The sequence below is a fragment of the Syngnathus typhle genome, linkage group LG18 (genome assembly GCF_033458585.1).
Source record: "Syngnathus typhle isolate RoL2023-S1 ecotype Sweden linkage group LG18, RoL_Styp_1.0, whole genome shotgun sequence".
Lineage (NCBI taxonomy): Eukaryota > Metazoa > Chordata > Actinopteri > Syngnathiformes > Syngnathidae > Syngnathus > Syngnathus typhle.
In genome coordinates, this window is record NC_083755.1 from 5,430,438 (window position 1) to 5,443,578 (window position 13,141).

At 50.9% G+C, this 13,141-nt stretch overlaps 1 protein-coding gene across 2 annotated transcripts in view; it reads right to left on the bottom strand.

Moving 5' to 3' along the window:
• srcap (Snf2-related CREBBP activator protein) overlaps positions 1 to 13,111 on the bottom strand; it is a 21,644-nt gene extending 8,533 nt beyond the window's left edge. The window contains exons 1-28 of one of the 2 annotated variants that reach the window (XR_009710361.1): positions 12,882 to 13,111; positions 11,506 to 11,582; positions 9,008 to 11,313; positions 8,498 to 8,728; positions 8,060 to 8,386; positions 7,742 to 7,934; positions 7,032 to 7,201; positions 6,780 to 6,873; positions 6,556 to 6,645; positions 6,234 to 6,413; positions 5,946 to 6,157; positions 5,678 to 5,855; positions 5,457 to 5,593; positions 5,215 to 5,384; positions 4,770 to 5,099; positions 4,506 to 4,692; positions 4,252 to 4,421; positions 3,958 to 4,148; positions 3,586 to 3,801; positions 3,150 to 3,308; positions 2,930 to 3,058; positions 2,481 to 2,798; positions 2,032 to 2,252; positions 1,488 to 1,804; positions 1,076 to 1,278; positions 693 to 862; positions 315 to 511; positions 48 to 162 (exon numbers count right to left, since the gene is read on the bottom strand). Coding sequence is in view for 1 of the 2 variants with exons in the window: in XM_061264867.1 (XP_061120851.1) it covers positions 48 to 162; positions 315 to 511; positions 693 to 862; positions 1,076 to 1,278; positions 1,488 to 1,804; positions 2,032 to 2,252; positions 2,481 to 2,798; positions 2,930 to 3,058; positions 3,150 to 3,308; positions 3,586 to 3,801; positions 3,958 to 4,148; positions 4,252 to 4,421; positions 4,506 to 4,692; positions 4,770 to 5,099; positions 5,215 to 5,384; positions 5,457 to 5,593; positions 5,678 to 5,855; positions 5,946 to 6,157; positions 6,234 to 6,413; positions 6,556 to 6,645; positions 6,780 to 6,873; positions 7,032 to 7,201; positions 7,742 to 7,934; positions 8,060 to 8,386; positions 8,498 to 8,728; positions 9,008 to 11,098 (6,996 nt within the window). In the remaining variant the exon portion in view is untranslated. The remainder of the gene's footprint in view (positions 1 to 47; positions 163 to 314; positions 512 to 692; positions 863 to 1,075; positions 1,279 to 1,487; positions 1,805 to 2,031; positions 2,253 to 2,480; positions 2,799 to 2,929; positions 3,059 to 3,149; positions 3,309 to 3,585; positions 3,802 to 3,957; positions 4,149 to 4,251; positions 4,422 to 4,505; positions 4,693 to 4,769; positions 5,100 to 5,214; positions 5,385 to 5,456; positions 5,594 to 5,677; positions 5,856 to 5,945; positions 6,158 to 6,233; positions 6,414 to 6,555; positions 6,646 to 6,779; positions 6,874 to 7,031; positions 7,202 to 7,741; positions 7,935 to 8,059; positions 8,387 to 8,497; positions 8,729 to 9,007; positions 11,314 to 11,505; positions 11,583 to 12,881) is intronic. The other variant, XM_061264867.1, reaches the window with a different exon arrangement.
• Positions 13,112 to 13,141: the final 30 nt, after the last annotated feature.

Here is a 13,141-nt window from a genome sequence, read left to right on the forward strand (position 1 = left end):
AGCTTTTCACACGTCATTTCATCGGTTACGTGGGTAGGAATTTGTACCTCTTTGAAGAAAGCAGTGGTGAAGTTTCCTCCTTCGATGGCCATATCTCCCAACATCCTTTTCTGGTTGGCTTTTTTCAGAATGTTCTCCTCCACGGTGCGTTCGCTGATTAGCCTGAAGACAAGGATCACATCACCATCGTCATCATCACAAGTACTGGTAACGTGTATGTTCTTGTAATGTGGAAGAAAGCCAGAGTAAAGCACGGGGGAAAAGATGAAACCCCCACAAAGGAAGGCACTTGGTGGGATTTGAGCTGGGCCCACCTATAGATGTGGACGTCTCTGGTTTGCCCGATGCGGTGGCACCGGTCCTGGGCTTGAGCATCCATGGTGGGGTTCCAGTCACTGTCATAGAACACCACCGTGTCGGCACCCGTCAAGTTTACTCCCACGCCTCCGCTGCGAGTTGACAAAATGAAGCAAAATATCCGCCGATCGGCGTTGAAGCGCTCCATCAAAGCCTGGAAGAAAACAAGAAGGTTGAAACTCATGTCCAGAAACAGAGTTGGGAGGAAGTAAGAAATATTCGTAAGTCTTAACCTTCGACTCACAAGCAAGAGCCAAGTTACTTTGGCAAAAATCAAGCAAGTAAATATTAGACAAGACTGACGTTCTCCTCCCCTCAAAGACATCTGCACCAACCTGTCTCTGCTCCACTCGTGTGCTGCCGTCTAACCGCAAGTAGATGTGCCCGTGATAATTGAGGAACTGCTCCAAGATGTCCAACATACGAGTCATTTGCGTAAAGATCAGCACTCGGTGGCCACCCGTCTTTAGGTTTCTTAACAGCAGGTGGAGGGTCTGCAGCTTCCCTGAAGGGAGACAAAGGCAAGGTACAAAGTCAAGACCATGACTGTGTAAGCAGTACACGACCTCAGAGAGTGGGACAATTTGGTCTTAAATTAAGACCTTAGGACTGGAGTTAAGGTTTTTTCTCTCCTTCTTTAGCTTCCCTTCAGAATTTATTTGCTTCATTTCTTCACTGTTTCAACACTTAAGTTTCGTCCCAATATGCAAAAACTTACCACAGTCATACTGGATAAGCCTCAGATCGGGAAACTGGGTCCTCATGCTGCACTGGATGCGATGGAGACTGCGAGTGAGCGGTGCCACGTGGGCCGAGAGCTCAGAGGAGAACACCCCCTCCTTAAGGCTCAGAGAGGGAGGAGGATGGCAGCAGTGCATTGCGATGCGAGCGGCCTCCACTGGCGGGATGACAAACGTAAACCTGACAATAAGGAGCACAATTTCGGTTTTTCTACACAGCCGCTTGGGTGAAGTTAAAAAACAAAATACTCAGAAGCACCCAATAGAGTGTTAGATGTTTTAAATTTGTGCCATAGTGACATTTTAGCTGTATCAAAGTGCTTTACGCAAGTACCGTTTTAGTAACGAGCATTATCTTCCAATTCAAACAACTGAGGATTAGAAACCAACCGGTCCACGATGTCTGACAGCAGCAATAACCTCTCCTCGATGCTTTGGATGGCATCTCCCACTGAGTGACTGTGACTGCACAAGTCGTGCGGGTGTCGCCACTGTGACATCAAACAGCTGCTGTGGCCCGAACGCCTCCACTCGGCCTCGGCGGGACGCAGAGCAGCGGGCGAGGGCCGGGACCCGGGTAGGAATGTCAGGAAATCCAGAACTTCCTTGCCAAACACAGGCTTTGCAGCGGAGTGGCGCTCGCTGACCCTGAAGATGTGGTCCAGTTTGCTGTCACGTTGCTTCTTGAGGGTCTCGGCCAGCGAAGGCTGTCAGGTGGGAGGGGCATATATGAAGAGTGATGACAGGATGAAGACGACACACTTGACAAACTTTTTTTTTTCTTTTAAACACTCCTGAAAAAAAATGGGCTATTGAGCGTGTAATATTTGTTCTAAAATAAATGGCATCTCAGGTTTATGTGATGATGTCATGACAATAGACGTTAGTCCACTACAAGTTGCATGTTGGTCATTTTCAATCTGTTTAAACTTACAATGTAAAAAGGAGAGCGAGGAATCGGTCGAGGCCTTCTCCTGGGTGCTGCTTTTGGAGCAGCACTGGGTTTAGCCTTTACTGCAGCTGGCGTCTGACTCGTGCTGGCGACTGCTGCGGTGCTGGTAGTGGCAGTGGCGGTTCTGGTACTTGTTTCTTTGCTGATGCTATCTTGAACGGCCGGCTTGGATGCAGCATACGACGTTGTCGCCTCTGCTGGAGCTGAAGTTGAAGAGAGCAAAGTCATCAAATTAAATGGTAACTAATCAAACAGTGGAAGAGTGACGTGGGGAAAAGAGGACTGAAGATCAGCTGCCAAGTGAAAAAAGTTTTGCCACCTTTCGTCCAACTCGAGTCAAATCATGTGACTCGAGTCCCCCACTTCTGGTGCTGATCCACATCTGCTCATGCACATGCCATATTAAGAGACAAAAAGTCAAGTTCTCTCACCTGGCTTCTCTGTGCAAGGTGGAGGAGGCTGCACTATTTTGAGGATAGGGGCCTGGGGCTGGGCTTGGTTGGGGGTGGTGCCGGGAGTTCTAGGGGGCGCTAGAGTGTAGTGGACGGTGGCAGGACCGGGGGTGCGCTGGGCGAGCTGCAGCGTGGCCGTGTTTCGGACCGGGGTTGCGCTTGGGCGGGGGTGGGAGGGAGCCACGCGAGGAGACGGGGCTACGGCCAGGGTGGGAACGGGGCTGCCATCCTTGCCTGCTGCCTGACGCACCACGATCTTCACCACCCCGGCGCTGCTCACCACGGCAGAAGGTGGCACTGAGAATAATTACATGAAATATTTAAAATCTGGAGCTGTCATCATATGTACAACTTGTGAAGATACAATTGAACTCAAATATGAAACGTCTGAAAAACACTGCAGTAAACAAATCTGCCGAGACAGACACCTTGAGAGGAGGCACTGGGAGTAATTCGGTGGGCAGGGGATGCAGTAACCGGGCTCTGGACGGTCAACTGGGCTGGTTGGCTGATGAGATGATGATGCCCTCCGCTGGACAACAAGTGCATCACATTGCCTGCAGGGCACAAAATTTGCAGGTCAGGAACCAAAAGCGGGTTGAAGACAACTTTTAAAAAAATGACAGTGTGCCCTAAAAATTTACATACCTTGTAAAGGACGTGGGGGTGGCGCCTGGTGTATGGGCGCTCCTGAGAGGGTCAGTTTGTTGCCCTGCAGCTGGAAGGTGACCGGCTTACTGCCCTGACAAGACGATACCGGGCGCCCCGCCAAGGAGGCCAGCTGCGCTATGCTCACCACCTCACCAGCTTGGTGCGGACACAAGGAAATGACCAATTAAACCAAGGGTATTAAAAACCGCTCACATTTTTTAAAATAGTTTAATGGAACCCTACTGAAGACAAGGCATTAATGATGTTACTGTTTGGTTTGGTTGTGTCAATATACAGAGTTGATTCTCTTGTTTGATGCATCAATTTTACAGTAAGCTTCAGTTGGGAGTGAAAAGTAAACAAATTGAAGCTAGCACATCGATTTCTTGTCATTTGATGGCAGAATGAGCTCGAGTTAAAGTGAAGGACTTACAGGGCAGCCTGGCTTGCATGTCCGGACTGAGCAGAACCCTTTGTGGCATGATGCTGCCGGGCTTGGGAGTCGGATGAGCGGGAATGCCGGTGGTGCTCGGAGCAGGGGGAGGGCGCACTGTCAGTACCTGCTTGGGAGCGCTGGATCTCACGGCCGTTTGAGCACCGGGAGGCAGAGGGGTGCGGGGAGGGGCCGCGGTTGTCACTGAACAAATCACTGTAATGAAAGAAAAAATATATAATTCAAACGAGAGAATGCAATTTCTGTTCAACTTGTGTGTGGGTGTAATGTCGAAGTACAATAGTGCCTTCACTTGCAAGTTGAGTTTGTCTGAGAGAGAAAATGTGATGTCATCACAAGCATAAGACATACCTTGCTGAACAGCAGGGGCTGGTGGAGGCGCAGGCATGGGTGCTGGTGTAGGTGTGGGCACAGGCGCAGGCGCCACTGTGGCCTCTGGGCTCGGAGGTTTGGGCGCCTGAGTTGCGGGTGGCACGGAGCAGGTGGGTTTGCTCATCACAGCTGCAGAGCGGCTGTCGCCTTTGGGAGGCGGGATTGGAACCCTGAAACATCAGATGTCATCATTGAGTCAGCAAAAGCTCCTCTCCAAATGTCTTAAGATAAAAAAACAACAAATATAAATTTGTTATAAATATATTTCTGTACCTGTTGACTTTCAAGTGGATCGCTCGAGGTCTTGGCAGGGGTTCGGGAGACTCCGTAATCTCCTGAATGAGCTGGCGACTGACTTTGCGGTTTGGTATGAAGACGTCAGCCTGGTAGCGGGTCACACGGCCCTCCAAACCAATGAGGTCGAACATAGAAAGGTCGCAGCGCTGCATGCGGATGAGAGAGAGAGACAGAAAGGTCTTCAACACAGTTGCAAAAACCTGACTTTGTATGTTTTTGGGGATACCAACCTTCAGAGGAGGCACTTCCAAGGCGTCCAGCGCCAGGGAGGCAGTACGGAAAACAATCGGCTTAGTGATGAAGGGCGATTGGATGGGTCGAGGGTCAAACAGGTTGGGATGGTTGCACACTTTCCGGAGCTGCATCAGGATATTGATGACGGACATGAAATGCCCGCTAGCTAGGGTCTCCTTGGTCCTGGTGAGCAAAGAGATGTTTAGAGGTGAGACTCCACAGAGTAGAGACCCAAAAGTTCCAACGTGTACTTTACTCACGAGGCCTGCGCCATGAAGTCATCGTAGAGGAAGCGCTGCCTCTTGGAGAGGCGACAGCGCACCACGTGCTCGTACTTCTTGGGCATTTGCTTCTCCACGTCGGCCTTGATCCTCCTGAGCAGGAAGGGCCTGAGAACCTTGTGGAGCCGCTTGACCAGGCCCTCGTTGTACTCCTGGCTGCCCTCGATCATGCCCGTCAGCGGGTTGGAGAACCACTCCTTGAACTCACGGTGCGACTGGAAGACGTGCGGCATCAGGAAGTGCATCAGAGACCACAGCTCCATCAGGCTGTTCTGCAGAGGAGTTCCTGTCAGCAGTAGACGTCTGTGGCTGAAATCGAGAAGACAAAGCCAAGCTTTAGCCGGACTAATTTGATTGTTGTTGACACCGATACGCGCACTTGGACTCTTGATGGAATCTCAAGTGCTCGTGCGCATCGAGAGACCTATTGAAGTTCAGCAGGCTCTGCCAGCGTTGCGACTTGAAGTTTTTGATGTTCTGCGCCTCGTCGAGGATCAGGTAGCGCCAAGACTTGCGGCGGAAAGCCTGGTGATCCTGCAGCACCAGCTTGTACGACGTGATGCAAACGTGGAAAGCGTTGGGCTTGGTCCAACCCTGTCGGGAAAAACAGAAGCGCTTAGAACATTGTGTCTCAAACGTATCCCTATTAAGACAACGACGCATTACCTGTCGCTTCAGCTTCCTCTCCTTTTGGCTGCCAAAGTAAGTGAGGATTTTAAAGCCGGGACACCAGCGCTTCAGTTCCATCTCCCAGTTTAACATGACACTGGTGGGGACGATGATGAGGTGAGGGCCCCAGTTACCTGCACGAAAGACATAAATGATCAGAAAACGTTCATTAAGAAAAAAAAAAAAAAAGTGTGTTTGCGAAAAAACATCAACGCTACTTTTTTCGCAAGCGAGGTGAGCCAGGAGCGCGATGGTTTGGATGGTCTTGCCTAGACCCATCTCGTCAGCCAGGATTCCATTCAGCTTCTTCTCAAACATGGTGACGAGCCAATCCAGTCCTATGTGCTGGTACTCTCGTAGCGTGCCGTGAAGCAGGAAGGGGATGGGCGTCTTGACCTTGACGACACAGTAAAGTGCGATCCAAATGATTAATTGTCACTTTCTGTACTCAGCTCGTGTCCATTCGATGATGTACAGCAAGTTCACCTTGGTGGTGGCTAACGTGTAGCCTTTGGGCTGCAGACTCTCCGCAGTGGCGGCGATGTGGCTGATCTCTTTCTTCGGCCGTGAGCCTGATGAAGACGGGCTGTGGTCTCCCTCCTTGAGCAAGACCTCCATCCCTTCATCAGCACCGTCGTCCTCCTCCTCACTCTCATCTTTCTCACTGTTTTCCTCCTCATCGCTTTCCCCTGGAGAGTCTGACAAGACACACTCGTTTATCATCAGGGAGGCGAAACGCCGTTGGTTGATTCTCGCTAAGACTCTTGTCGATACCTGAGGAGGAAGTGTTGCTTTCCTCATCACTCTCATTGTCACTGTCCTCGTCCTCCTCCTCCTCTTCGTCGGACGCCTCCCAATCAGAGCTTACTTTGGAGCCAGAAGCAGAGGGCTCCTCGGCATCGGAGGTGTATGCCCCTTTGTACTTTTCCAGGAGCTCCTCCATGCTCATGTCTCCTACAGGGAGTAGACAGAGGTGCCAACCACCATGTAAAAGCAGACTGGATGCCAATGAAAGCTCTAATCTCACAAATTTGACATCCCTGCAAGAATGAAATCAAATATGGGAGCAGAGGGTTATTGAATAAATTCAACACACCCTCTTTGGCCAAGTCATCCAGTTCTTCTGCATGATCCACATCTCCCTCTGCCTTCTCCTGGGCAGCTATGGTGTCTTCCTGATCTTCAGCTGGAACACATTCAAAGCAGAAAATTAACTTAAATACCATCAAACGTGTGAAACTTTACAATCACCAATGTTTGACTTTGTAACTTGACAAACTTTCCACAATACAATGACGTTAATATTGAAGGCAATCTCACCATCCTCTTCATTGGCAGCAAATTCTCCGTCTTCCTCTTCTTGCTCTGCCGACGAGGACGATTCATGCGAGCGTTCTTCATCTGAGACGGAGTCCTGCGCAACCCAATCAGTCATTGTTCAGAGACTCGGAATGTGCCATTCATTCTCCACATTTTCCGCTATTCTATTTTTTAAACCGTCCTAACAAGAAAAACTGTCTGGTAACTCCTGACGATTATTTTATTGGTGATGGGCGCCGATGGGTGTCACACCTGCGTCTGTTGCAAAGTGCTGAGGAGTTGGTCCAGGGGCAGTGTGCTCTCTTCCTTCAATAGCTCGATCTCCCTGCGCCGGCTCTCGGCATCGTTGCCATCCTGCTGCTCCTCCACCTCGATGGTCTCCTCGTCGTCTTCCTCCTCGCACGGAGGCTCAAAGTCTCGATCTGCGCGAGAGGAACACGTCTTTTATTTAGCCACTGCAATGTGAGGCGAATGGAAATGGGAAATGCTTTTGAGGCCGCATTGGATGAAATCAGTGAAGTGAACACGAATAGAGATTCAAGGTCAATCTGAGCTCATGTAGTCGTCCTCAATCAAGTGCGAGTCATGTGAGGCTGCCCTGGTGGAGCAGGAATGATGCGTGAGTAATAGCGCGACGGCAGCGGCAAACAGGTTAGACGGGTCATGATGGCCAAGTCCTGCTCCTGGGCCTGTTGTGTCACTTTTGTCTGTCGGCTTCAAATGCATTACAATTGCTCAGACCGAGACTAAAGTACACTCACCAGCCATTGCTTCGATTACTCAGTGTCCGTGATGTGTAACTATGGAAACGTCCCTGCGGGAGATCGGCTTCACAATGAAGATAGAGATGTTTGAAGGAAGGTTTTTAACGTCTTTTGAATAAATCTCTGAATTGATTAAATAAGATCCCATTTTCTATTGGAATCGATCTTGGGCGAGCTTATGTGAACGACAGCGCTCACCATCTTCATCTGCGGTGGCGGCCACAGGAGTCTTGGAAGGCGACGGGTTAGGTTCGGGCCGAGCGGCGGGCGCGAGAGATTTGCTGAGGAGGTCAGAGTACTTCTCAGTCTGTCCGACGATGAAGTCCAGCTGGAGGTCCAGAGCCTTCTTCCTTTTTTCTTCCAGCCGAGACTGCTGCTTATACTGCACCACCTTCACGGGACAAACAAAAATGCAAAAGCTCTTAATCCTTTTGTCATCATCAGGCAGTTTTGCAACCTGAACCAAACGACACAACTTGGTGTGGGGAAACAAATAATTGGAACAGCATCCCGCACCTTCTCAACGCTGCTCCAAAAAGCCCGGACCTCCTTGGCGATGGAGGACGCTACTCTCCTGATTTTTGCATGCTCGTCTCGCTTGGCCTTTTCCTCTTTCTGCCTCAATTCCTCGTGGTGTCGCATCACCATTCGGACTACCTTCCTGGCCACGCCCCTCTTCCAGCGCCTCTCCTGGGCAAAGTCGGCCGACAGCCACTGCATCTCCTCGCACAGGTAGTCCCAGTGCACTTTGGGCCGTGGCGGCTCAGAGAGGCGGTTGAGGCGCTTGGTGGACCAAAAACCCTCTCGCTTCAGCGCCTGGCTTCGGTGCTCTATGTCAGCCTCCTGCGGGACAGCCAGAAACATCGGGTCACAAGAGTGATATTGCAGACAGCAAAATAGAGCATTAGAGCATCAAGCTAATAAAGCGACAAAGTATTGGAGTGGTCCACTCACATGCTTGGCCAACTCAGCCATGTCGGAGCGCCGCTCTCCACGCTGCCGATGCGGGGTGGACTGATCGGGCGGCGACAACAAGGAAGTGTATCCCCCGATGGAGGTGGGAGACACAAACTTGCCGTGAGGTCCTCGCAGCAGCGACGACTTGTCGCGGCGGGAGCCGGTCCAGTCGCCGCCAAGTGGCGGTTCATAGAAGGAGGTGGAGGGTGAAGCCCCATCTGCTCGCCACTGCCAACACAAAGAGGACGGCTGAACGAAAAAGTCCTTTGTGTAACAATTTTGTACTGCACTATCTAGTTTGACGATAGAAACAAAGTTAAAGTGTGATCGACAGCAGGGAAAAATATCTAGACCAGGGGATCTCTAATTTGGTCCCTAGGGAGGTTATTTGAACAAGAAAGTGCTTTTAACAAGTGAATTTTTAACTGCATTATCCTTGTAAATGTTCTATTTCATTTGGGGAAAGATGCCTTTCTTCCATAACATGTCGACTGTTTGGAAAAATACCTTGCGCGACGAGCTTTGTGTGGTCATTTCCGGTCTCTCCGCATCCTCATCGCTGCCATCTTCTTCACTGCTGACTTGTCGCGACGCGACATCCAAGGTCTCCGCGTCCCCCGTTGGTTCATCTTCGTCATCATCGTCATCATCGTCCTCTTCATCCTCCTCAAAGGGGGAGTCGCGCTCAGTCGCAGGGCCCTTGGCGCTGGATGAAGGGGTGATGGCACTTTCCTCACTAAAAGCGCGAGGTGTCAGGTTTGAAGTTTGAATGACATTCGAGGGCTCCGATTGGCTACAACGCAAAGCTGTTGTGGTCCTTCTGACGATTGGCTTCACTTCGCTTTTTCCGTCACCCACAACGGCAGGTGAAGAACCGACAGTGTGGGATTCGACGGACGGTGGGGTGCCCTGATTGTCTTCTGGTTTTGAGTCCACTTTCTGCTGGAGGAATGAAGTTGTTTGCTTCAAGAGAGATGCTGCTCCCGGTTGGATGAGCAACAGCTTTGGATTAATACCTCCCGCAGGGTGAGCGATAAAAGCCTCTGGTTGGGCTCTGGTGGAGGCAGCTGCTTTCCGGGATGAACCCTCAGACGGAGATTCTTTGGTACCTGCAGAAAAGGAAACGCAAGCCTCCGGCGTGGCGTCGGAAACTTCCTGCTCACTTTTTGCAGCATCTATGAGCGAGGGCTTGTCCTCGCTCACCTGCGGACAAGACGTCAAGACTTGGGTCGGAGTCTGCTCCATGGGGAACGAGTCCACTTCCAGCAAACACACCTGGTTAGAACTGGTGTCCAGGAGCAGGTGTTGTCCCACTGCAGCTACGGAGAGACTGTGGACATTGTTGGTGGAGCAAACCTGTGCTTGGCTTGCATCACGTTCCTGCTGGGATATAATGACTGTGTCACTGTCAGTAATCGTGTGGATAGAAGGTTCGAGGTGAGATTCCAGGTCCTCGGAGGGGTCCAGCAAAGCGTTAAACAGGTTGACCTCATATCCCGGAGAGTGAGGTATCTGTACACTGGTACTGACACACACCGTCTCCTCGCCCACTTCCTCCACAAGGCCGCAGAACTGGTACACCTCCACGTTTTGCGCATCCAAGCCCATGTCGGCCCGAACGCTCTCCTCGTACAGCTTGGCCTCGGCCGGCGTGTGCTCTGTGACGATGGCGGCCTCGCACACGCTACCGTCGGCGCGTTGCAGGAGGTAACCCTGCTTCAGGTGCACGTTGGACCAGCCGCCGCCGAGGTGCCCCGCCTCGCTGACCACCACGATTTCCTGGGAGTCAGCGGAATGCACCAGTTCAGTAATCACGGGCATTTCCGTTAAGGGTTGAGACGGTCCTGCCTCGGCCTGCAAGGACACAAGCAGGTCCGAGTCGAGCACCGAGGGGACGGCCGAGGACGTGGGGGAATTGTCGCTCTGTTCGTCAGTCACGCAGCGTGTGTGGGCGTGTCCTGTGCTGTTAAACAACACCGCCGTATGTGGAGAACCTGATCCAAGTTCTCCTGCGTTTGGAGTCTCAGGTGTTTCAGCCGAGGGAGGAGGTGCTTTGTTTGAAGCGTCCTCATTAATGTGGACAACATCCCGCTGGGCCTCTTTGAGGACCTGCGGCAGGTGAACTTGTTCCCCACAGTTCGAAGCAGCAGACAAAGGCGTCGTCGAATCCTGACGTGCGCTCGCTTGATCGGACTGCTCAGTGGCTGTGTTTGAGAGGGATGAGGCCGTGATGCATATCTGATCTTGTGCGGCAACAGTTCTGCCCGTGTCTTTGCTTTCAAGTTCCAAATGTGTTTTAGTTTCCGAGTTACACTCCAAACTTTCCTGCAAACCAACCACAAGTCCAGCGCCGGCTTGGGGAGGTTGACTATGAAGCGTATCGCTATTGGACATGTTTGTCTCTTTAGAAACAGTATGTAAGCCATGTTGCAACCCTTGAAACTCGCTGGTGTTTTGTGGATGTGAGGCGAGAGGGGCACAAGGTTTGAAGTCCTCAGGGTTGGACGAGCTGATGCCATCAACTTGGGCAATGCGCTCGCCCTGTGGGACGCAGATGTCGGCAGCACCGGAAATCGGGACTGGAGAAGCGGTCTCCATAACGGGAAATGCAGAGTGGACGCTCTCTGGCAAAGGAGGGAGCGGGCGGGGGGCAGCGGCGGCGGGCTGCGGGACATGTCCAGGTGACTCCCCAGACACATTGTGTGCGGCCTGGGGCTTGCCACCCAGCACATCCACAGCCGGAGAGGCTCGCTGCCGCACTGCCGCCTCCCCGCAGCCTCCTTCCTCGCTGCTGCTGCGGCCACACGTTGAACCTGGAGATCAAAAATCAAAATGACAGCTCGAGGAGGGAAAACAAAACTTAGACAGTTAGTCTTGACTATAAGTAACAGTGGAACCTGAATTTCTGACTTGCCTGTTGAGAAGAAAAGCGATGGACCGCGGTAACAAGTAACACTGTACATGCAATCACATTTGTGGACAATATTTGACCACATGCAGCTCACCTGTCTGTGTAGTGAGACACGGATCTTCAGAACTTTCTACTTCCAGGATGCTGAAATTAAGGTCCCCTCCACATGTTCTTGGGAAACATACAGAGACAAACAAGTTTATTTGTGCTGGATATTAGCTCTGAGCCTGTTGTACATTATGCGAGAAGTTACACAGAGGGCAGCTTAGTAAAGTGTCATCTCATCTCAAATGTCACAGGGAGCGAAGTGAATGAATAGCAGGCTAGCTCACTGCTGCTGCTGCCCCAGTGTGTATGGAGTGGGCATCCTGCAGCAGCAGTTTAAAAAAAAAAAAAAAAAAAAAAAAAAGAGTGAACTTGTGTTTGCTGCATTCGCCCACAGGAAGACGTCTGCAGCACGCACTTTCACACCACAAGCCGGCGATTCAGTGTTGCCCATTGCTCATACATCTGAGTCCTTTTTAAAAGGACCACCATCGATCACTGGCCGGACCTTGATTACAAAGACATCTCCATTGGAATCTGCATTTAACCATTTCACATCTATGCTCGATGGATGCACGAGCATTGGTGGCATTATATAAATTGCACAGACACGTAGCGATAGCGGTGGAAAAAAACAACACAGTCAAAGAAAACACCCTTTCCCCGTCATAAAAGATGACTTAGATTTGGTGTTTTCGCAATGCCGGTTTGGCTAACGCGGTTAGCTGGTGAGCTAGCTAGCGTTGTACAACAACAGTGCTAGGGTGGCACTAGGCAGCTAACTAGCAAGCTAACTGGAGTTAGTCGGCTGTGTTCGTGAGACGCGCAGGCGCCGCGTTCCCACCCGCACTTATGTAATGCTTTCATTTTTGCTTTAAAACGTGACAAATTGTTTTGAAATGGGCCACGGCGACGGAAAATGTGCCATTAAAACCCGCTTGTGCATGTACTTTAAATGGGGGACAATCGCTCGTGACGTCAGTACGCTGGGGGTCAAATGTTTTAACAAAAACTAAACACGCTTATTTTTTTCTTCTCATTTATCATGCCAGGTATTTCCCCTTGTAGTATAAGTGAAAATAAAAATTAAGTTGTTAAATTTAACATGCATTTCACAATTTTGTTAAGGGGGTTCGCTGTGTCCGACTGTTGGCTCTTTAGAAGCGACCACAACGATAGAAGACTTCAACCCTCGTTTCTTCAGATAACCACTGTTCAATTTAATCTCAAATTCAAACGTCGACGTAGAAATAACGTATGTGGCCATAGTTGCTTTTGAATTCAGACAACCACTTACGGGTGCAAAGCGAAACAATGTGCAGGGCGCTAATGTTGTGTCGTCAGTCGGAGCTTCCCCCGAGTTTCTCATGACTTCCTCTTTGGCCCCCTCCCTTTCAAAGTCCGCCATCTTAAGTTCCCACCTACCTGAATTTTCCGACCAGTTTTCTTTTACTAAATTCTCGCTGAAGGAGTCGTCATCCGTGTAAAATCGCACTCTATCCGTGATGCCGGTGGCCCAAACTGCCTCCCGGTACCCAACGAGGTAGCAGTCGACCTCGATGAAGAAGTTAAAATACGGACCGGGAGAGAGTGTCTTTCGGCTCAGAATGTAGCGGTCGCGGGGAGGAGACTTAGCGCAGCGAAATGGTGGAGTGGCGCCGCTCCTCGCAAAGTACACAACACAC